Below are 25,049 nucleotides of genomic sequence, written 5' to 3'. Positions count from 1 at the left end.
ATCCTGCGTCCAGCTCTGGAGCCCACAGTACAGGAAAGACATGGACCTGTTGGAGAGGGGCCAGAGGAGGCCACAAAAATGATCAGAGGGATAGAACAGCTCTACTGTGAGGACAGGCTGAGAGAGTTGGGGCTGTTCAGCCTGGAGAAGACAAGGCTCTGGGGAGACTTTATTGTGGCCTTTCAATACTTAAATGGAGCCTATAAGAAAGATGGGGACAGAGTTTTTAGAAGGACCTGTTACAACAGAACAAGAGGTAATGGTTTTAAACTAAAAGAGGGGAGATTCAGGCTAGACATGAGGAAGACATTTTTTACAATGAGGGTGGTGAGACACTGGAACAGGTTGCCCAGAGAGGTGGGAGATGCCCCATGCCTGAAGACATTCCAGGTCAGGCTGGATGGGGCTCTGAGCAACCTTATCTAGTTAAAGATGTCCCTGCTCATTGCAGGGTGGTTGGACTAGATGACTTTTGAAGCTCCCTTCCAACCCAAACGCTGTGATTCTAACCACTTCCTGTTGTCTGACCTCAGGCACAGATACTAACCTACTAGTTTTATATAGTGAGACTCAAAATGGCGGCTAAAGCTCCCTAAAACACAGCTTTTACACTAATCTAGAGAAATACTAAACACTCATCTCAAAATAATAAAAAGCAGTGGTAAGATTTAGCCTAAGATCAAACATTTGCAACAACATTCCAATTTTAACTTTTTTCCCCTTTGTATGTAACACAACGAGTCACCATTTCCTAAATCAAAGACTTATCATTCTTAGTACACAAGGGGGGCAATTTATTATTTCACTTTTGTCTCAGAGCTGCGCACTAAGTCCTATTTTCAAAGGTAATTTATAGCAAACAGGAACCACATTTAAATGGCTTTTTATGAAGACTTAAGCTTTAAGTTATTCCTACATAAAATTAAATTATGCCTAAAAACATTTTAGGTAAAGTTTACAAAGATTTCTGCAATAGTAAAAGTTTTTCTGCAGAAAACTATTTCAGCTATTAATGTAAAGCCACAAGATGACATCCAATTAAATAAATCTCTGTGGTCCTTTTTTTCCTAAAATACAAAAATGCAGTATATAATTCCCACATGTACCTGCATACTTTAAGTAGTTTCTAAAACTTGAAAGCCATTATTAATATAAATGAGAAATCTAATCTCAATTATGTGTATCTTGTACAATATCTCACTTCCAGGGATAACAGAAAGCACCTAAAACCTAGTTTAGAAACAAACAATGTTCTACTATATTTTTTCATTTACCTTGTTTGTGAGGAAATGAGGATCCTTGCTTTAATTACTCTTTCATAACTAGAATTATATTAGTCATACCATATTCATATTCCAAGAGGAGCAAGCATTCAGTTCATTACTAACCATTAATGAAAATGCCATAGTTACATTTTCACCATTACAAACAAAACAAACAAAGGAAGTGAAACAGATTCATAAGAATGAACACCTCAAATACCAAAGCTTATGAGAAGCAGAGGTGGCAAAGAGTAATAATAATAATAAAAAAATCTAAGAAACCAATGCAGATGTAAGTGCTATACTGCATTATGTGGCAGGAATTGAAGAATCTCCAACAGTTCTTCAGAGGATGGAGGAATTTATCATTTAGATAATACAACAGTGGCATCTGCTGGAGACCAGATCCCCCGCTACACGCTCACCCCTGCACAAGTCACAGACAGAGCCACAGACAGCGGTATCTTTATCCTCTTTTGATATGCTGCAAGAAAAGCCCACAACACCTTTCAGAAATTATAGGCAGGCTAGAAATTGGGAAGAATGTGTGTAATTCAACAACTTATGTCCCTTCAGCACTGAATTACACCAAAGCAAAAATTAAAACAAGTTCTTCTAGAGATTAACTTCTAAGTATTTATGTGGTAGCCGTTCGCAATTGGCAGCTTCCAAGTTTCTGATCTTTTTCTGTGTTCATGGTATGAGGAAACATGTATCCAAATATTTTAAAAGTTCTTTTGGAGCTTTTTTTAAGAGATTCTACTATTTCATAAACTAGAAATCCAGATCTCAAGAGTTATTTATAGTTATCATTCAAACAAGCAAAAACATGGATTTGAGATGTATTATTAAGGTTGCCAACACAGTAATCAAATCAGAGAACAAAATCCACAAAAGACAGGATTTAACAGTAATTATCTGTAAAATTAAAAACACGTTAAAGAAAAGGAACTCCTAATAACACTTCAATTCAAGAAAAGCCATAAACCAAAACCACGTGCACAATCATGAAGTGAAATCACCTTCTGAGGAGGCTGGCAACACATTCAAAACCAGGCCACATCATGCCTGAAATGAGAGTATGACAACCCCAGGCTCTTCCCCACAGCAGTCTGGGAAGCTGCCTGACAAAGCACACAGGAGAAAGTTCACAGGCCCATCTCTGAAATAACTCTCATTGGAAAATGCTGCTTTAAGTCCAAGGCAGGTGGAGAATAAGTAGCATGAATAGGACAGACAGCATCAGTGAACATGTACAAAAAGAAAACTATTTCAGAGAACTCACTTTTTCTTCATTAAAAAAAAAAAAAACTGTTCGTATTCACTGTTCTGCAGCTATGTATTTTAGCAGTATGAAACACTCAGAAACTGTCCTGTCCAAAGAATTCACCATCAGCATTTTCCTGCTTTGCAGAAGTAGCAGCTGAGAAATCGTGAATGACCAGCAGAAGGGGAAAGCTAGTTCTGGTTGATTCAGCTGGAACTAACTTCAGCACGGTGGTACAACAGAGGTATTTATCTTACTGGGAAAGTTCATGGAGACTGAAAGTTCTCCACAAGTACACAAATATTCAAGAGAAATTGTTCTGAAAGAAACCATCTTTAGCACTAAGGAATTAAGGCTGTATGAAAATATTACCTGCCTGCAAGAACTCTCCTCCAATTCTCATAATTCTTCAAACTACCTGGCAAATTTCAACTACATTTGGCAAAGAGCAGAAATGTCAACAGTAGGATTTTTTTCCTTAGATTTTGTGAAAATCAACAGCTGAGTAAAGTAGATAGACCTGAGTTCACATCCCACTGAGAAAACACAGGTATAAAAACTCCTTTTTTTCGAGAAGCAGCAGCAAATGGTCACCTCCAAATCCAACATCTGCTCTACCAAACAGGCTGGATGAGAACAAGCTTTGAGGTACTACCATGGATGGACACGGGACAGCTGCTGATGTGATAGACGAGATGAAAGACAAGAATTTTGCAAGGACAACAAAAATACAACCTGTACAGTGAAACATTCAAAGGTCATAGTATCTAAAACACAACTGGGTCACAAAGCAATCCACTGAGAAATCACAGCTTAAAAGCAACATTTCTCAAAATGCCCTCAACATATTCTGCTAAGAGAAAAGCAATCTGGGTGAGTGCATAATACTGACAGGATCGTACATACAACAAATTTAGAAATGAAATTAGAAATAGAGGAAAAAAAATAGACAGAGTGGAAACTTAATACTTATTTACCACATGTAATCTTTACCAACAGCCAATATTTTTAAAAAACTATTTTATATATTAATTGTGCTAAATCTGCAAATAGAAAAATTAGAACTGGTCTTATTTCATATAGAATATATATTATTTCATATAGAATTACTTCATGGAATCTTTAAAAATATATGTTCTATTGGCTATTATTAATGTTAATATTATATTTATATTAATATTATTTTCCCCTTACATAAAAGAGAATCTGAATGCTTCCAGATGTTTTGCAATTGTATACTAAACCACATGTACAAAAACTCTAGTACTTTCCATAATAATGAAGGACGACTACACTATTTAAAGTGTCCTACAGATGTAGAATTTCATCACTTTTCCCTGTTTTGATGAATCTTCAGAAAAGCTTACAATGTAAGGCAAAATACATTAAATTATCTCAAACAAACACAATGAAAATCATGCCATACTTTTCTGAAGTAGCTTAAAACCATGATTCATAAAAACTGGACCTGGAATTCCAAGTTGTTCCCTACAGAACCTGACAATGATGTCCCACCTATTTATATTACTAGCATTTAAGAGACAGACTGAATACTTCCAAGTCTTTCTAAGTTCCTAAAGACAATGAAGGAAAATTGAAACTCTTTTTGAAATTAGCCCTACTTTTTAAAGGGAAAAGAAAAAACTTCACACGGAATAACTGAAAGTATATAGGTCTGCAGGTATCACAAATTCTAATGGCATTGTTTGTAACTTTTAAGTAAATGATTTGGTGCTTGAGAACACTGGTTAGATTTTTAGCTGCTTTGGAGAACTTTTTTGTCCTGCGTTATCAGAATGCACATATCTGAACAACAGAAAATGAAGACCAGAACTTGCTGTCATGCTACCTACTTCCTCCTTCTCATGTACACATTCAATATGAATTATTAATCCACTTAAATGAAATTCCTCCTTCATAATCTCTCTAAGAGACTTCCTACCTTTGCCTTCATCTGGCACTATCAGAAAATCCAGGTGCTAACTTTATAAAGCTTATCACGTCGCTTCAAAATCTCGTTTCTACAAAATAGCCTTCTAACTCAGTTTTTAAAAGTAAAACATAAATAGAGCTGTAAGAAGCAATACAAAACCAGAGTGGTTCAATAGTGAGTCCTAATGTTGAAAGGTTTTAATCAGTTTCACCATGAATTCTAAAATAACTTCTGTCAACCCAGGAATTTGTTCTTTTCCAGTTTGACAAGTGTAACAGAAACTACTGTAGAAGGTGAGGTGGAAGAAAATCAGAACTTACTGTGGTGCGACCCGTCTCCAGTAGCGATCAATTCCATTTTTAAAGTACAGCACAGCTAACCATCTTACGTTCACATCCAGAGTATGATTTGTAAAGATATTCTGTTTCATAAAAAAGATTGAGTTAAAAACTGATCAATACACCACAGACAGGATAGAAATTGTATTAACACATGCACTGGCATATGTATAAATACACACACCACTGTATGTACAGGTGTATATAAACAAAATGCACTAGCCAGCATTTGACAGACACGTGAAACAAAGTGTTAAACATCAATTTTTAAAGATTACAAAAATGCTTACCACTAGCCCTAACACTTGATTTATAAAAAATAAACATATATGGCAAATGTATTTCTAATCTCATCTGGCTGAGCAGGAAATAAAAAAATAATAATTACCAGCACCAGCCAGCTATTATGCTCTTTAATGGCACAGCTGAATTCTGATTAGAATAAGAAATTATTCTGTATTGCGCAGTGCCACAGACTTCCAAGACCTTTCTGGAGATTTCTTCATTATCTTGACATATGCTGAGAACTGTCCTGATTACCAATGTTGACTGCAAAACAGTAACCTGGAAGGACAGCAGCTCTTACAATTGCCTGTGCTTATTCTAGAAAATCAGCTTCTACTACTTAAAAGTTAAGTATCTAAACACATACATAGATCTGTATCTATCTATATACACTTTCATGTACCTATCTGTATATACAAAGTAAGAAGGATTATTTCGTATAGTAACAGTGTAAAAGAAACCAAGCAGGAGAAGCTAAAATAAATATAGGCTATTGAATCTTAATACAAGCACCACACTGAACAGCAGCTCTCTGATTTCCACTGCACCAGACGGATCCTTCTCGAGGGGGTGAGACATTCGTCCCTCCTTTATGGAGCAAACAGATGTGAGCTCAGTGGCCTCATTACACAGTGCACTGCATCACTTGTATAAAGTGCTTTTAGAAGGCTACTAAGAAGGGACATGAAAAATGCAGCGATTCAGGTCAAGAGCATCTGCTAGTTTTGGCTCCTGTGTCTGAAGAACTATAAATAAACCCTTCAAAGAAGCTGGGACCTCATCAAGCTTTTCAGTATGAATTCAAAACTTAACCTTTTCTCAAACTCTATTTCTATAATACTATCAGCTTTCTAGATATAATGCCCAGCACAAAAAGAACCCTCACAAACTCCAATCACTAGAAAGCAAATCGACTTACAAGCCAACAAGGGTACCGACTCCAAAACTAGCAACCTAAACGCCAAGAAGGTTGTAGCCCACTGATAAACACCAGACAACATGGAAGGATCTATACGTAACACAATCACAAGGGAACTTCTACGAAAGCAGACCCAATGCCACCAAATCCAAAATCAAGAAAAGGTGGTTCTGGTATATACAAGCCTCTCTGCCTCATGGGGCAGCAAAGGTCATTCCTTTGACTAGAGTCCTCTTCGCCTTCTACCATCTGGAATTCACAACAGGCCAACAACAGGGTCAGCACTAGAGCCCAGCACCTCATGGCACTACAAGCTGGATTTCCTCCTCCTCTTGAACGCCTGGGAAACAAGCCTGCTGTGAGACACGGTGAGGACAACGCCTGCCACCACACAGCATCGGGACACCAGTAGCTGGACCATAATGACTCAAGGCTTTTCTCAGCCACAGATCATGGTTCCACAGTATTCTAGAATTACTCAACGTTTACTTCATTGTACTTTTCCGCTGCGTCTTACCAACAAGACTGAATAGAACCCTGGCTGCGTCTCCCACTGCTTCAGTTGCTCCTCCGCTGGCTTCAGCACTGCAGTATCTTGGCTGGTAGCTTGGGTCAAGACTTGCAAAACAATACTGCTGGCACTGTTGAGATCCATGAAAACCTGAGAACATTTAAAACCGAGGAAAAACACTGAAGAAAAAAAAGACAGCAAATACAGACAGGTATTTTCCATTCATATCACCTAAACACCCCACGCTCAGTTGTCGTTAGACTACGCCGTGTAGGATCACATTACACCCACTCACAGGCAGCGTCAAAGTACACCAATTAAACTATTTTGATTTCAGAGATCACTCATCAGAAAAAGCAAGCATTATGTCCATTATTAAAAGTACATTTACTACATTTGAGGAATTCCAAGAAATATTTCTATTTTAAAACAGTTACCTCTCTTGTGAAGGACAGCAAACTAAAAACAAAACTGCTGCTAGCGATGACCTCAAATGCAGGCAGAGGAAACCAGAGGCTCGTCTGAAAGAGAAGAGGATGCAGAGTATTATCATTTTTGTATGGTGGTAGCACCTCTGGGATAACATGTGTCAGAAGGGGAAAAATCTGCTGTGTAACACGAGCCAGGAGAGAGGAGTGAGAATCTGTGAGAGAAACAGCTCTGCAGACACAAAGGTTGTTCCCACTCCCAAACTCCTTCATCTCCTCCTGATGGCAAAAATCCAAGAAACACTTCTGTTCTAGTCTTCATTTTTTCATTCCTTCCTAAAGAAGTGTCTGCATACACAGTTGACTTCAGAGAATATTCCCATGTTCTGCCATGCTGCTTCAATGGTTTTCCTGAGTAGTCAATCCTTTTGATGCAGGCAAATCAGGAACCAACTACTTTTCCCATAACACTGAAATACCTCCAAATTTTGGAATCACATGTCAGTTACAAAAACAAATCAAGGACAGCCATGCAGCTGCCCGGGAACAAAACAAAGGATTCCATCAGTAAACGCCTCCACACTTCACTTTTTACAGACTTCAAAGAATGCAGTAGAACAACTCACTCATGTCCAAGCAATTAATTCTGTACTTCTTTTGTTACCTTTTGTTAAGAATGCAATTAATTCTTTTCCACTCTAAGGAGGTGTAAGAATGGATTCAGCTAAGATCCTCTGAAATGAGAAGGACACAAAGTGGTAAATAGATCGCCCAAAAGAAGACAAGTACACACTGGGCTGTGTTAAGAGGAACATGGCAAGTGGCTCTGGGGATGTCGTTATCCTCCCTTCCTCAGGGCCAGCCGAGACTGACTCTAGAACAGGGTCTTCAGGTTTGTCATCACACCTGTCCCTCTGCCCCCTTTAACAAAGAAGCGTAGAAACTGGAGAGAGGCCACAGCCATTCAGGTGGTTCAAGGTCTAAAGCAAATTACCCACAAGGAGAGGCTGAGGCCTTGTTCAGGGAAGTGGAAGCTCAGGGAAGACTCAGTGACACAACAAACTTCCCGAGGGGCAGTTGCAAAGAGGGTAGAACCAAACACTTCTCATCCGCACATGAGGTAACTAACAAAAAACCACAAAGCTACAAACTGCAGCTGGGGAGGTTCAAGCAGAAGCTCAAAACTCTATTTTCCTGCACATTTGTTTCAAGGAAAACACAAAAACCCAAGTTTCCACTCCTTAAGGCTGAAAGAACCACCTAAGGGTCACCTTTTGTAACAAGGAACAAGAATACTAGCATTCATACTTAAGTGAACATCTACAAAGTTATTTTTACAAAAATGCAACATTGAAACTAAAACATAGGTCTGGAAAAATCAGCGTGCAGAAGACATAAAGGATAAAAGGACAAAGACCAAGGTGGAACACAGAAATAAAGAACAGGAGTGAGCAAGACTGACAACCATATTAAGAGAAGTCAGACTGCATTAAAAATATTGAGGAGAAGAACAGCCTTACAGGTTAAATGGAAAGTACCAAACTTACCAAGAACAAGACAGAAGAAGAACAGCCAGTAAAAAAAAAAAATTACAGTGGGACTATTCTAAGGATTTGCTTGGGTATAACTCATAAGAAACTCTGTCAGAGAGTTCCGTATTGATGACACAGAAAAAGCTGAAGGGACATACAGAGACAACACAGGACTATTTTTAATGTTGAATAGTAAGCTTATAGGATCAACAATCTCACAAGATCAATCGCATTCCTTTGACTTCTTCCTAGTTCTCCTAATTTTAACAGATCTGCAAAGAGATATGACAGAAGACTTTCTAACAAATTAGTGTGCAACAGATGAAACAGGAATGCAAGTTTCAAGCTGCCCTCATACTCTGAAACAGCTTTAAACCATTTCAGTTTAACTACAGTTTAAACCTGTTTCTGATAATACAGCTTGAAAATTTTATACATGAAGCTCAGGCAACAAAAGCCTTTATTCCATCATTTACACACAGGGTGCTAAATGCCCTTCTGCAGAATGGTACAATGAAAGAACAAGAGAAGAAAGGCAGAGAGTGATAAAAAAAACTGGTGGCAAAATGCAGTTTCAAGAAACCAAAACCCACAGGGAGAACACTGTTTGTAAAGACTGGGGTAGTTCTCAGATATAATGAATGCTAATTTGAAAGCTGTGGGTAAAAAATGACAGACATCCATTCATCAGAGACACAAGGGAAGCAAGATATGTAGAGGCAGAAAATGGAAGCAGTATCAGTGTTGCATCTACAGCCACATACTTACAGTTCACACATGTTGTTGGCTTCTAAGGTAACACAACGGAGAAACAACTCACCTTTGATTTAGGGTAGAATCTGCTTTACTGTAAAGCTTCCAATGCTGTTCCTCAACCTGCAGGAAGAAAATAACCACTTTTAATGAAGGCAAATACTTGTCCTTTCCTGCAAAAACCAAGTTCTGTCAACAAACCATCCACCTTAATGCCTCATATTCTTCTGATGCCGTCTTGTCAATTCTACCTGCGCTGAAAACTGTTCCAAGTAGGGAATAGCTCTCTGGCATCAGGTGACGGTTCTTCCGACTCCGAGAATGCACTGCACTTTATGAGGTTTGAGGAGAAACCAATCTACTCTGGGTGACCCTGCCTTAGCAGGTGGGTTGGACGAGATGATCTCCAGAGGTCCTTTCTGACCCCAAACATTCTGGGACGCACTTGGCCGCTGCCAAGAGCTGTATCACCCTGGCCGGTCTCCAGCAGCCAGCACAGGGGCCGGCACACCACGGAGAGGCCACGCGGGCAGCACCGGGCAGCGCAGCCCAGAACCGGAGGCGAAACAGCGGCCTGCGCGGGTGCGGAAGGGCCGCTCCGCCCGCTGCGCTGCGACTCCGGGGCTCCTTCCCCCGAGCGCCGCCTCGCTGTGGGCCGAAGCCGCTTCGCCGCCTCGCCCTGGCCAACCCTCCCGCCCGGGCCCTGCACCGCCCGGCTCCGCGTCCCGGCCCCAGCCCGCCACGCCGGGAGCGGCGGGAGGCGGCCCGGAGCGGCGGGAGGCGGCCCGGAGCGGCGCGGCAGCAGCTCGCAGCCCCCGCCTCCCGGCCGCGCGGCCCCGCACGCGACTCACCGCTGCCGGCTGCGGGCGCCGCGCGCCGGGCGGGCCGGGCCGGGCCGGGCCGCGCGCGCGAGACGCCGCCGCTTCGGAAGCTCGCGCCACGAGCCGGGGCCAGCCACTGCCGCACCCCGCCTCCCCCGGCGCGCCGCCGTGACGTCACTGCGCCGCGACTCGCGGCCGCCTGTCCCCGCGGAGCGCGCGGGAGGCGCCGGGGCCGCCGCGTGCAGCTCCCGCCGCAGGGGGCGGGGACTCCGGCCGTGGGGGCGGGGCGCTCGGCGCGCGGCACCGCCTGACGTCACGGCTGCCCCGAGAGGGGCGGGTCCAGTCGTGCGGCCTCCTCTCGTCCCCGCAGGGGCAGCCAGCCGGGCTCACGACTGCCCAGGGACGGCCCCTGGGCCGCGCCGGGCCGCCCGCCTCAGGCCCGCCCGCCTCAGGCCCGCCCGGAGCCGTCACCGCGGCGCGGCCCGCGCGCGGCGGGCGGGGCGGCGAGCGCGTGCGGCGCGTCACAGCGCGCGGCGGGGGTGCTGCTGCTGGCGCGCGCGGGCTGCGGGCGAGGGAAAACCGCTGAAGAAAACGGGGAGCTCTGGCGGAGTTCTACTGATGTGCTTGAGGCCACTGTCACCAGTTGTGACGCCTGGGAATGGTGCTGGCGGCTGTAGTAAAAATGTCCGGTGTTGTCGTCGAATGAGGGAACACCAGGTTGGGAGGGACCTCAGGGATCACCTGGTCCAGCCTCTCGTGGCACAGTCACCATCTAGACAGGACAGCGCAGCATCCCGTCCAGCTGAATCTTAAATGTCTAGTGTTGGGGAATCCACCACTTCACTGGGGAGATTATTCCAATGTCTGTTTGTTCAGACGGTGAAAAATTTCCCTCACGTGTCCAATCATCATCTCCCCAGGAGTGACTTGTACCCATTGCCCCTCATCTTTTCCATGTGACTGCTTGTAAAAATCTTGTTTGTGGCCACAATTAAATATTGGAACGAGGTTTCCCCTAAGCCTTCTTTTCTCAAGGCTGAACAAGCCCAGTTCTCACAGCCCCACTTCACACAGTGGCATCCCAGTCCTTTGATCACCTTTGCGGCCTTTCACTGGACCCTCTCCAGCCCACCGAGATCTTTTTTGTACAGCAGGGACCAAGACTGAACACAGTGTTCCAGGTGTGCCTGACAGGCACTGGGCAGAGTGGGACAAGGACTTCTTTCTCTTTGCTGGTGATGGCCATCTTGATGCAGCCCAGCATCTTGTTCACTTTCTTGCCATCTCTGTGCTGTGAATAGCAAATGAATTTGTATCCTATTTTCCATGGACAAGAAATACCTGAAAACTTCGAAAGTGCAGAGGAAATTCAGATGGACCCAAAAAACAAGCCCGTTCAATGGACATACATGATTTCAGTAGGTATTTTTGGTTTTAATTTATGCCTTCCTTTTAAGCTTCTTCACATTCTATCTGCACCTGTACCTGTGTAGCACAGATTAGTATTGGGTTACACAGGAACAGTACTAACTCTGAATGCTCTCAATACCAGACACCCCTGGCTCCCAGCCCTGAACATGAACAAACACATATGCATATATAGGGATATGCATTTTAACTGCTGCTTACAGTATTTAGAAGCAACTAGATAAAGATCCCTATTTCTGGTATCTATGTAATAGACACTTCTATGTCTCCTATAAAAATGGCTTTAATATGAAGTTTTATCACAGAGAGGAGGCAAGAAGCTGCTGCTCTGTATTTTAAAAGCGATAAATTCTTTCCTGACTTAAGTGAGGCGCTGGACTTCCACGTGTCTGTATTTTTAAATATACCCAATAACGTGGATTGATGCTGCCGTAGTTGAAATCTGTGTTCTCTGATCATGGACTTCACCTCACTATATTCTTCCACAATACTTGACAGTACAGCTCATAGTCTGGTCTGGGCAACGGAAACAGAGTTACAGTCATTTTACTTGTTGGGGATTGTTTGTTTTAAAGTATATTTAAACGCTTCCTTTTGATTCAAAATGCCTGTGTCTTCCATTTGTCCTCTGTAGTGACCCACACTCCAGGTCTGTTCATAATCTTTTCTTGGAGAAATCCCAGTAACTGCTTCTCAGAAACAAGAGCATTGCAAAACCACTATTGAGGTACCTGAAACTACCAGCGTCCTGTCTTCTACCCCCTCCTTATTGCCACCAAACCACTCTAGGAACCAGCAGAAAATTACCAAAGGGCCGGTGCTCGTAACCATAGACAGAAGGCGTGGGGGTTTTTGTCAACTTTACATTCAATTTTAATAAGAATACTACCTTGCACTTCAGGGCAAGGAGGAGTTGCAGCCTCAGTCAAAGCTGTCAGTTAGAGCAACACATGCCTGTGCCCTGACAGAAAGGATAACTGAACAGTCTTAATCTAGTTTGGATTATGCATATTTGTTGCCAAGCACAAGACAGAGTTTTCCTAGGGAAATCTGCATTACCTCTGCATTGCAGCTGTCAAAAGAAAACCATGCTTTGGTCTGTCTTATGATTCAGGAAAACAGTAACTATTGACTCTGCGGCTTCACACAGGGATGAAGTCATGACTCTCTATATTAACTATTACAAGTCATATTTTCATCTCTAGCATATCTTATTCCATAAGGCCACAGTAAATGGGTAAAAGGCAAACTAGCAAAACCTCTGCTAAGATATAACTTCTTTTTATACACATCAAATGTAAATTCTTTAAAAGTTGGAGATTCAGAAACATGTACAGAAATATCCACTTGAATTTTCCGGCATCCTGAGAGGTTGTCTTCGAAAACACAATTACTCATTTATTATATAATTTTATGATTCTAGTGCAGCTTCACTGCATATAGAACCAGTTTAGGAGTAAGGTAAGTACCCATAGCAATATCAAAAGATGGAACCAAAAGGAACAAGTGCTTAGATTGGTGTCACGCTTCCTGAATGCTTTCAGTTGACATGACAAGATTCAAAAGAAGCTTGTTTGAGTCCTGTTAAAAGTAATTCCAGCCCGTGTCAGCAATGGGCTACAGTAATTCTAGCGCAGTAACCAGCCATATTGGTTTATCTCGATTCTCAGTGATTCAGTATCAGTGTTGGACTGAGCAGGCTCTGTCACAAAGGCTGTCTCAACAGTCCCATTACAGTAGACACAATTTCAAGATGCATATGCTATATGACAGGACATGTAATTTGCAAGGTGTGGTAAACAGCTGCTGAAATCCAACTGCATCTGTCCTTCCTCTCCTGTTTGGTACCTGCTGTAAACCACAGCCTGGCTGTGGCTCTGGGAGTGCGTGCAGGAAGAAGAGGGAGGGCACCATTTCTCAGGTAGGGTGTCTCAATCTTCAGAGGCATTTTAGAAAGTGCGATTTCCCTACAGCAGCTCCAAAGAAACCCACTGGTACTACGCCATATCACCTGCTAACAAAAGCTGCTGCCTTCTATTTCCTTGTTTTTTTCTCTTCACTCCGATGGACAACATGCCTTATTCTATCCCTATGCAGAGGTCAGAACGTACTTTTGTGGGGACAGCATTATCACACCATGCCACATACCATGTAGCTGCGTTATTCTAAGAGACAACTCACCTCAGTGCTTAAACATTACTCTTTATTATATATTAATAAATTCTTTTTATTTATTTATTAGTTACAGAGAAAAAAGTTAGAATTTTACAACCATTTTCATGGCATTCAAATAAATCTAGATTCCAGATTTTTAAAAAGGAGGATGGAATGTCCAGCTGTTTGTCCACTCCAAAGGCTCTTGCAGTTCCTGTTCAAATGATATGGCACATCGTGTGAAATGACACTAGCCAGCAAAAATAAAAGTCTAAAAGCACGTTAAAAATGTACACGCACTAAAAGTAATTCATACTGACAAATAAGGAATGTCGTTCATTAAGGCTGTGCTTCAGGAGGATGTTTAGGGTTAAGTAGCCTTCAGCAAGGCACCGAAGGGGAAGAGGTCAGCACAGCTGTCTCTGGAAGAGGAGGTATGTACAACCACTGGTGAGGTGTGCATGCACGCAAACACAATTTAGAACTGCACAGCTGGTCTTCATAGTAATACTGAACACAGCTAAAAGGAAATACTGTGACTTTTTAATGGCCACAGTTTTACTTCATTATTAAAACATGGCCGATATTTCCAAACATAAAATTCACACTTTGAATAAATGAAATATTTTAAACAAAGCGCTTCACAGATCTGAACCCCGCACGCTTGCGCTGTCTGGTCTAGAAGCGTTTTGTAGACATCGGAGCATTTCACACAGATCTGAAAATGTCACTCAGGTGAATAAGAAACAAGACATTTCCACAGACATTTCTAACAGTTTTACACTTTCAAGTAGTTGAGTTCTCGCGGCCACTGGGATTTGTAACAAATGTTGTGCTACAGCAGTACAGGTTCGTGGATTCCTTTAGCAGCAAAGGCCCCTTTCAAAGGGCACGTGGTCTTTTCGGGTTGATCTGTTTACTGGCCTGTTCTTCCTCTTGCAGAGCTGCCCAGAAAGATTTCACTTTGTCTTTAAAGAAAAAGAGAGAATGAGTGCTGATGTGCCTGCGCTCAACACAGACCTTGAAACTAAGCCCTGATGCTCGGCATCCCGGCCCCAGTGCACAACAAAGAACACTCCTCTGCAAAAACAGCTGATACGACAAACTACAAGAGGATTGAGAGAAGCTTAAATTCAATAGTCACCACACAAACAAGTTGCTTAGCAACTCAGTCCCTTCTGAGATGCCACCCCTGTCTCTAAGCAGGAGAGGGTTGGAAGCTGCACAATTGCATTCCCAGTATGAAACCTCTTCACACCTAAATTCTGCTTCTAACTTACAGAGCACTAAGAATTACCTGCAGTTTGTTTTTCAAAAAGAGGGGCTGACAAAATTCAGACAGAAAGGCTGCTGAAGGAAAAGGAAGGCTAACAAACAAGCTCCTCAGAGCTCCATGCCACTCATAAGCACAGTCTTAATCATGACAGCAGGCTGCCTGCTACACTACAGAATGCAACAGAGCAGGAACTGGGAGCACCTATTACCTTTTTCTCATTGCACTGCCTTCTTTTTGTTTACAATGTGTTTAGATTTTCTTTCTCTTTCCTTTATTGTTTTGGAACAAAGGAAAAGCAAAGTTGCGGGACTTGGTTTATACTTGAGGTAAAGCAGAGGTTTTACCTTTCAAGTGGGAGGAACGGAGCACAGATGTGAACTTGTTCTCAGGCACCAGAATAGAAGTTCCTTGCACAGGACATTACAGGGCAGCATAAGAGGGAAAAGGACCCTAAAACACAACCACACCCTTTTGTTTCTCATCATTATTACTGCAAGTCTCCTTGGCGTATGAAAACACACTGCTAATAATGCACACAGAAGTGATTAAAAGCAATCTACCTCTAAGTTCAGTGAGAATATCCATTTTTTGCTCTAGAATTGCTTTAAGTTGCATAGCATAAGACTCCATATCATAGTCTACTTCTTCTGTCATCTCAAGAAGAGCTTTTCCATCTTCCAGCCATCTAATAGATTCCTAAAAAAAGTGAAAACCAAAACCAAACAACTAAATACATTAGCAAAGTTTCAAGAACAAAATGGAAGACAACCAAATTAGACCTTTTCGCAAGAGAACAACAACACTTTCACTGTCTAGTCACCTTAGTAGAACAGGTCTCAATCCTAAAATGAAATCTTATTCCTAAGTCAGAAAAACTGAAGCCTTATTCCTAAGGCAGCAAAATGGTGCGTTTTCCACATGGTTTCCTAATTCCAGTGGCCATACCAGCAACAGGTAAACACCAGCGACCTCATTTCTCTTCAAATTCAGAGCATTAGGTGGTTGTAAAGCTAAGAAACTCACAGAACGGAACTTTATGTCACAGTTATTTCCCCTTAGGCAGGTATCAAACTTGAAGTCAGGCTTCCGTTTTAAGTATGGGCTGGTTGCCGCTGAGTAGAATCACAGTGGCATTACTACAGTCAAGCAGCCCAGATAATTCTGTCCATAACCAAATCCATGAGCAACCAGGAGCTTAAAGCTTACAGAACAATGCAAAGTAATATTGAAAACTCAGTCCAAACCCCATGTATGCTTTCTGGCTTTCAGGACAGATGAGCTCATATTGGGATAGGATTCACCTCATCTAGTAAAATCATACATCCAAGACACTAAGGAAGAGCAACACCTCCATAGCACGATTTACTCCATTGACCTATTCTAAACATTTTTGTTAGGAATGGATGTTTTGCATCAGCAGCTTCCAGAAGAAAGCTGACAGAAGACAAGTTCTGGCTGGTGCAGCTGGTAGATTTTGTACTGGTCCAGTTCACCCACATCCATGCATAAACTAACAAACCACGCTGTGAGCGAAGGGAGCTGAGGTTCGGACACGTTTCCTTCCAGCGGCTGCTGGGAGGAGCTGATCTCCAGCAGAAGGGCAGATGGACACACAGAGGCAGTGACATCTTAAACTAACACAGCTCGTCTCTCCAGAAGTCACAAGCAGTAGGACACAGCTACACCATATGGCAGGTGACTTCCACACTTCTGCATGTTTTGCTTCAGGGCTAATGTTTCATAACAACAAAATCCCTACATCTGTTACAAAATGCGATATTTAGCATCCTACTGAATCACAAACACACCTCAATGTTCCACCAAGTCAGACACCTAAACTGAGGAAATGTGTGTATTCCCTACGGGTTTAGTGCTCTGCTGTTCTCTTGCAGCAGACGTGCCAGATGGGAAGCCTCCGAAGTTAGGAACAGAAGCAACTCACACTTCCTTCTGAAAACCAGTAACTCATTATAACAGTTTATTTTGTGAATGTAAAAGTTTCTGCGGTGCTAACCTGCATTAACCTGTGCAGGCAGCCCTCCTTCCAAAGACGCTGACCAACAGCAAGTGAAAACCTTTACCTATCTGTAAAAAGGAGGCAAACAGGCCGTTAGAAATGCGTTTGTCTCTTCTGGATCTCAGTGTCTCAAATGGAGATGGCAACAAATGACATTCAGAGGTGATGCTTGGAGGGAGTATTGCAGTGTCTTAGAGGGGGATGTTCAAACAGAAATAGTATTGATAGAGATACTACTATTAATTGCCAGCTCTGGGAGAGGAATATTGGCATAGATTAGATGGTGAAATTGAAAATTTCAAGACCAATCTGAATAAGCTCCCTGCAAATTAATTTTATTCTTGTTAATCATCAGTTTCAATTGAGATCTTCTACAAAAGCTGTCTACTGTGTACATCTGTCCTTAACTAATGACATCTCAGAGAGACAGATGTCAAGTCAAAGCTTCAATTTAATTTTTCTAACCATACCTGGAACATGGAATTCATTGAAATTCAGTCAGTGTCCCCTATCTCACTGTCTTGGTAACATGATGTAAATGAAAAACTCCAACTGAAAAAATGAAGACCCCTCAAAACAGGAAATATGCAACTCAGTAGAAAGTAAACTTTATATATCTTGCAAAAAATTACCAAATTATTTTTATATACATCTTTGCAGGCTATTCTTCAGCTAACCTGAGGAGTAATTTCCAAGAGGCTAACTTCCCAACTCTTCTTCAGCAGTATGGATACACCAGCTAGAGATGCACAATTTAGCTTTCACAGAATAGTTTGGATTGGAAGGGACCTTCCAAGGTCATCTAGTCCAACCCCCTGCAATGAGCAGGGACAAGGTCTCCCCAGAGCCTTCTCTTCTCCAAGGCTGAACAACCGCAACTCCCTCCGCCTGTCCTCACACCAGAGGTGTCCATCCCTCAGATGACTGAAGTCTTCATAGACTGAGGAATGAGTCACGTTTTCTTCATCCGCAAAATGAATTTTAAAGTGGCCATGGGAGATAATGAGTGGTAGCTACTGCTTTGTTTTCCCTGTCATTTTGGCTTTCCTTGTTTCCCCATGTTTTATTTCACCTGACTTAAAATATTTTATATTTGTCCTTATTAGAATGGATCAGTACTTTCTATTAAAAATAGAAATAAATACTCATATTCTGAGGGTGGTTTCTGACTTCACATCCAGAATCTCTTCATAAAATACTTTGTGCACATAAGTTTCAGGATGGCTTGCTCTACTGTAATACTGGGAGTGGTAAAAGGATTCTTTGCAACAGGACTGACAGTTATTTTGCTTTTTTCCAAGAATTAGGAAGTTAATACTTCCATGAAAAAAAGGTACATGTACACTTTTTTTAAATTCCCAATGGCACTAGCAGCCATTTCTGGATGTTTTCAATTTGGAAGTAACTGTTGAAGTACTAGATGGTATGAACTATTCATTAATTCTTACGATTTTGGAAAAATTTTACTTATAAAGTGTAAGTACACACACACACATATATAAAGTGTATAGGAACTGTTGGAAATAGTGCCACATGGATGACAGTCTTCAGCAATTAATGAGTTTTGAGTCTGTTCATTTAAAATACATGCTTCTGCCTTCCGTGTTGCTGTTAAAAATGTTCAGCCCCAAAGAAGTCCATGAAAAATAGAGGGCAAAAGCAGAAACTTGATTACTGTATATTCCCTGAATATGGAAATTGAAATAACTGAATTTGTGAATAAAACAAAAGTAGTGAGGCAGTCTTAATTCACAGCATACTTATTTACAGTGTAAAAGTACAAAGTTGCTTGCATTCTTTGTTTTGGTTACACTTTTTTCTCTATTTTAGCTTTGTCTTGTAGGGCCTACCAACATGGAAGATACCGGTGCTATACTGATTAAAGATACTGGTAAATTAAATTTTACTTTACCTTTGAAGTAACAGAACTGCTTTTGTGTATGTGCTTGACTTCTTAAAAATTATAGGATGAACATGCAAGATGTTTGGGGTTTTTTTTTAAAGACATCTGGAAGGTAGGACCTGAATCCTATTTCTTCTTCAATTCGATGTTAGTCTTCACTTTTTGAAATACTTACGCAAAAATATTGTGGGTTTTTTTCAGCTTTTTTGTAGGATGTCAACTTCACCTTGCTATCTACCAGTGGCAAAGTAGCCTAACAGTTAGTCCAAATGTCAGAAGAGGAGTAAAACATGAGAGGTCTTGTATATATGATTGATCCTTTTTTGTCATGCCTCCCCAGCACTGATCTCTGAATAAAGCTGCCATGGTATTTGTAGCACACGCTGACTTGGGCATTTTTTGCCATCCACCCATATAGCATAAGTAAAACTGACAAAAGTCTTCTATGGTTGATATAGTTGTATTTACATGAAAAATGCAGGGATTCAGATCAAGAGCATCTGCTAGTGTTGGCTGTTATGTCTGAAGCATTATAAATAAAACCTTCAAAGAACTCAGCATTTATACACCTGGGACCTCATCAAGCATTTTCACCATGAATTCAAAACTTAATCTTCTTTCAAACTCTATTTTCTGTAATAGTAACCACTTACTAGAAATAATGCCCACCACAAAAAGAACCCCCACAAACTCCAATCACTAAAAAGCAAACATACTTACATGACAACAAGGGTACTGACTCCAAAACTGGCAACCTAAACACCAAAAAGGTGATAGCCCACTGATAAACACCAGACAACATGGAAGGATCTATACGTAATACGTCTTCCTTTCCCAACACTCATTTAGGAAGAGGGATTGAATCTCTGAAAGATTTGACCTTTCCCAAGTGCAACTTCAGTATTTTGTAATACAAAGAGGAAACTTCAATCCCCACTTTAGCCTCATATCCATGAAAAGCATTGCAAGACAAACAAAACACAGGAAAAGAAAACTTTGTGTTCTGAAACACCCACTGAGCCTTCTAATTACCATTGCCATCCTTGATAAAATATTCACTGGAGTCGAGGCTTCCTCAAATCGAAATACCAAAAAGCTAGGCCGGGCATGGATAAGAAATGCCAGAAAAGACCAGGGTGTCTACACAAGAACCAACGAAACCTCTCTATATACCCTGTATCTATAAATGAGCTTCCTAAAACATGAAGTATCTCATATAACACACTTAGGCTGTCATAGACATTACAGGAATGAAGCTGAACAATACATAAACTGATACCCCTGGTAAAGGACAGAGGTTGCTTTTCAAAAACAGCCCCTCTAGCTCTGACTTTTCGGACCTAACACCTGCAAAAGGCAAACACAGAAACTAATGTTACTAATTCCACTAGGTACTAAAACTTCTGGATTCAAAGCTGCATGTTTCATGGTTCATCATAATTTTTTCTACCCTCATCATCCCAGAGGCAAATGTATCTGGCCGTGCATCAGATGGGATATTACTTCCCATCTCCCGTAGGGATTAACTGTTTTACCAACTCTCCATTTATAGTCACCTGCTTCCCCCCACCCTTTTCTGCTCCACCAAGAAGGTGCCAACTACCTTCTCTCCCAGGCAGTTCCCTCTCCTAATCAAGTTCGACAAAGAAGTACAGATTCTCTACTTCTGTTTAGTCCAAAAGATAACTGTTTCTATTTCATACTTGAAGAAAGGCTGATGTGTCCCCAAACACGGCTACTTAACAACATTCATAGAATTAACAGGATTTGATCTTTCGAACTCTGCATTTCTAGCCCCTATATTTAAAACTAACTTATATCAACTTCAGTTACACCTGTGAGGGCTCAACCTATCTACACCACAGCACACATCCAGAAAATAAGGAATGCCCACTCAGTGGCAATTTCTGTTATTTTCTATCAAGGTCATTGTCACTGTTTATTATAAACGTGGGACTTTTCTGCATACTATTCCTACTGTGAGCTCAGTAAAACTGTAAATATCAGCGTTATCAGCTCGGGAGCAAACACTGTCCACAAAAAATGCAGCCAACATCAGATCAATGCAGATACTTACAAGAAACTAGCTGGAAGGGAAATTCACTAACAGAGAGAACTGGTTTTCTTTTAACGAAAACCAGGGCAGTTGTTTATCATCACAGAAACACTATGGCAAAGGCAGTGGGTAAAATGTGATTTGACAACTCAGAAGTCAAGATTTTTTTCCCCTTTTTCACTAAATGCCCTTACTCACATTCAAGTCTCCAAACAAGTCAGACAGAGGGCCTACAGGGAACAGAACACGTCACTCTAAACTCTGAGACACTAAAGACAGATGTTTGTAGGAAAAACAGTTCGTGTTAAGACTATTATAAACATACATATACGAACTGGACAATACCAACACTGTTAACTTCTGAGTGTCCCCTCAGAAACCGTTGCGTCTCCTTCTTTGACTATGCTTTCATTACCTTGCACCATATTAACACATCCATTTCATCAATAGTTGTGGTGCCTTCAGCAGCATTCACCTCTCCCCTTGATGGAACCAAGCACCAGCCCAGCCAGCTCATTGCCCTGGGAATCTCTCTCCGCTGACAAGAAGGAACCAAATCCCAGCTCAGTATCAAACGTCATGCAATGAAAAGCACAGGGGAACTTCTGTGAAAACAGTCACAAAGCCATCATGTCCAAAATCAAGAAAAGCTGGTTCTGGTATATACAAGCCTCTCTGCCTCATGGGGCAGCAAAGGTCATTCCTTTGACTAGGGTCCTCTTCGCCTTCTACCATCTGGAATTCACAACAGGCCAACAACAGGGTCAGCACTAGAGCCCAGCACCTCATGGCACTACAAGCTGGATTTCCTCCTCCTCCTGAACGCCTGGGAAACAAGCCTGCTGTGAGACACGGTGAGGACAACGCCTGCCACCACACAGCATCGGGACACCAGTAGCTGGACCATAATGACTCAAGGCTTTTCTCAGCCACAGATCATGGTTCCACAGTATTCTAGAATTACTCAACGTTTACTTCATTGTACTTTTCCGCTGCGTCTTACCAACAAGACTGAATAGAACCCTGGCTGTGTCTCCCACTGCTTCAGTTGCTCCTCCGCTGGCTTCAGCACTGCAGTATCTTGGCTGGTAGCTTGGGTCAAGACTTGCAAAACAATACTGCTGGCACTGTTGAGATCCATGAAAACCTGAGAACATTTAAAACCGAGGAAAAACACTGAAGAAAAAAGAGACAGCAAATACAGACAGGTATTTTCCATTCATATCACCTAAACACCCCATGCTCAGTTGTCGTTAGACTACACTGTGTAGGATCACATTACACCCACTCACAGGCAGCGTCAAAGTACACCAATTAAACTATTTTGCTTTCAGAAATTGCTCAGCAGAAAGAGCAAGCATTATGGTTATCACTATAAGCACATTTGCTAGATTTGAGGAATTCCAAGACATATTGTTATTATGTCTATTTTAAACCAGTTGCCTCTCTTGTGAAGGACAGCAAACTAAAAACAAAACTGCTGCTAGCGATGACCTCAACTGCAAGCAAAGGAAACCAGAGGCTCATCTGAAAGAGGAGAAGATGCAGACAAGAGAAAATGACTTATTTCAGATAGCTACATTCTACAATTCAAACTGAACTAGATATTTTATATCGATTAAGAGAATGAATTATCACTTTCATAATTAAGAGTCCTAAATGAAACTGAATTTTCCTCAATCACAGAATCACAGAATGGCTGGGGTTGGAAGGGACCTCTGGAGATCATCCAGTCCAACCCACCTGCTAAAGCAGGTTCACCCAGAGCAGATCGTACAGGAAATGTGTCCAGGAGGGTTTTAAATGTCTCCAGAGAAGGAGACTCCACAACCTCTCTGGGCAGCCTGTTCCAGTGCTCTGGCACCCTCAAAGTGAAGATGTTTCTCCTCATATTTAGACAGTACCTCCCATGCTTCAGTCTGTGCCCATTGCCCCTCATTGGGCATCAGTGAAAAGAGTCTGGTCCCATCCTCTTGACATTCACTCTTGAGATAAACATTGATGAGAACCCCTCTCAGCCTTCTCTTCTCCAGGCTGAACAGACCCAGCTTTCTCAGTCTCTTCTAATAAGAAAGATGCTCCAGACCTCTCATCATCTTTGTAGCCCTTTGCTGGACTCCCTCCAGTAACTCCTTGTCCTTCTTAAACTGGGGAGCCCAGAACTGGACACAGTACTCCAGATGTGGCCTCACCAGGGCAGAGTAGAGGAGGAGGACAACCTCTCTCGACCTACTAGTCACACTCTTCTTAATGCATCCCAGGATACAGTTGGCCTTCTTGGCCACAGGGGCACATTGTTGACTCACGGACAACCTGCTGTCAAGCAGAACTCCCAAGCCCTTCTCTGCAGTGCTGATTTCCAGCAGGTCACCCCCAACCTGTACTGGTGCCTGGGGTTATTCCTCCCCAGGTGCAGGACCCGACACTTGCCCGTGTTAAAATTCATCAGGTTCTTCTCCGCCCAGTCCTCCAGCCTGTCCAGGTCTTGCTGAACAGCAGCACAGCCTTCTGGTGTGTCAGCCCTTCCTCCCAGTTTGGTATCAGTCAACTTGCTGAGCGTGCATTGCTATTTGTATTCCTTCATTACCTATTTAGCATACAAATTCTTATCAGCTGAACTAAGAATGCCAATTGTGTCATTTCCAATATAAATACATTCTTGTACTCCATAAGGTACATCTGCTCTCTAGATGACAGACACTACGTTTCTAATGACTGCAGAAACAGCATCACAACAATTGAGACACATAGATAAGCAATTATGAAGTCTGACATTTAAAATTGGTTTACTGTCTATAAAAACTTCTGTTCAAAAACTATGTATACTTTTTGTAATACATGTTAAATATATACATATATGCACTTAAGTTTTCTAAATAAACAACCAAGGACAGCCTTCAACAAAGAGGTCTGAGGGTGGCTTTTGTTTGACTCTAAAAAAGAGTTTATTTTATTTTTCCAACCTTTGGGGAAAAAAGAAAAAAAGAGATGTAAAAGTCTTATGGTGATGGTAAGAAAGAGAAATGAAATCTTATTCTGACATAGGTTTAATGTTTTGGTTTGAGAAAGTGTATGTTCAAAACTATGAGCTGCAATATCCGATCTCTCTTTACAGCAACAATTGAACAGAACAAATAACTCAAACTCTGCTTTATACTTTACATGTGATGTATCTTTTTATCTCTCTACTTTAACCACCCTGTGTATGGGGTTTGCATAACAGGGTTTTGGTAGTGCAGGACCTACAGAGGTGAATTCTGTGAGATGCTGCCAGGAGCCACCCCCATGTCCAAAAGAGCCAGCACCAGCCTGTATCAATTGTGCCTGCATCAATCGTACCTGCATCAATCAAGACAGACCCACCTCTGGCCAAGGTCGAGCCCATCAGTGATGGCGGTAGCACCTCTGGGATAACATGTGTCAGAAGGGGAAAAATCTGCCGTGTAACACGAGCCAGGAGAGAGGAGTGAGAATCTGTGAGAGAAACAGCTCTGCAGACACAAAGGTCGTTCCCACTCCCAAACTCCTTCATCTCCTCCTGATGGCAAAAATCCAAGAAACACTTCTGTTCTAGTCTTCATTTTTTTCATTCCTTCCTAAGGAAGCGTCTGCATACACAGTTGACTTCAGAGAATATTCCCGTGTTCTGCCATGCTGCTTCAATGGTTTTCCTGAGTAGTCAATCCTTTTGATGCAGGCAAATCAGGAACCAAGTACTTTTCCCATAACACTGAAATACCTCCAAATTTTGGAATCACATGTCAGTTACAAAAACAAATCAAGGACAGCCATGCAGCTGCCCGGGAACAAAACAAAGGATTCCATCAGTAAACGCCTCCACACTTCACTTTTTACAGACTTCAAAGAATGCAGTAGAACAACTCACTCATGTCCAAGCAATTAATTCTGTACTTCTTTTGTTACCTTTTGTTAAGAATTCAATTAATTCTTTTCCACTCTAAGGAGGTGTAAGAATGGTTTCAGCTAAGATCCTCTGAAATGAGGAGGACACAAAGTGGTAAATAGATCGCCCAAAAGAAGACAAGTACACACTGGGCTGTGTTAAGAGGAACACGGCAAGTGGCTCTGGGGATGTCGTTATCCTCCCTTCCTCAGGGCCAGCCGAGACTGACTCTAGAACAGGGTCTTCAGGTTTGTCATCACAC

At 42.0% G+C, this 25,049-nt stretch overlaps 1 protein-coding gene across 1 annotated transcript in view; it reads right to left on the bottom strand.

Moving 5' to 3' along the window:
* The window catches only part of IPO11 (importin 11), an 83,427-nt gene extending 73,140 nt beyond the window's left edge, over window positions 1-10,287 (bottom strand). The window contains exons 1-5 of the mRNA XM_065657016.1: window positions 10,080-10,287; window positions 9,296-9,351; window positions 6,953-7,036; window positions 6,522-6,665; window positions 4,783-4,883 (exon numbers count right to left, since the gene is read on the bottom strand). Coding sequence (XP_065513088.1) covers window positions 4,783-4,883; window positions 6,522-6,659 — 239 coding nt within the window. The 5' untranslated portion in view covers window positions 6,660-6,665; window positions 6,953-7,036; window positions 9,296-9,351; window positions 10,080-10,287. The remainder of the gene's footprint in view (window positions 1-4,782; window positions 4,884-6,521; window positions 6,666-6,952; window positions 7,037-9,295; window positions 9,352-10,079) is intronic.
* Window positions 10,288-25,049: the final 14,762 nt, after the last annotated feature.

Source organism: Caloenas nicobarica, chromosome Z, assembly GCF_036013445.1.
Source record: "Caloenas nicobarica isolate bCalNic1 chromosome Z, bCalNic1.hap1, whole genome shotgun sequence".
In the NCBI taxonomy this organism is placed as follows: domain Eukaryota; kingdom Metazoa; phylum Chordata; class Aves; order Columbiformes; family Columbidae; genus Caloenas; species Caloenas nicobarica.
Note: the sequence above shows the minus strand (reverse complement) of the source record. Positions and strands in the feature narration are given on the sequence as shown.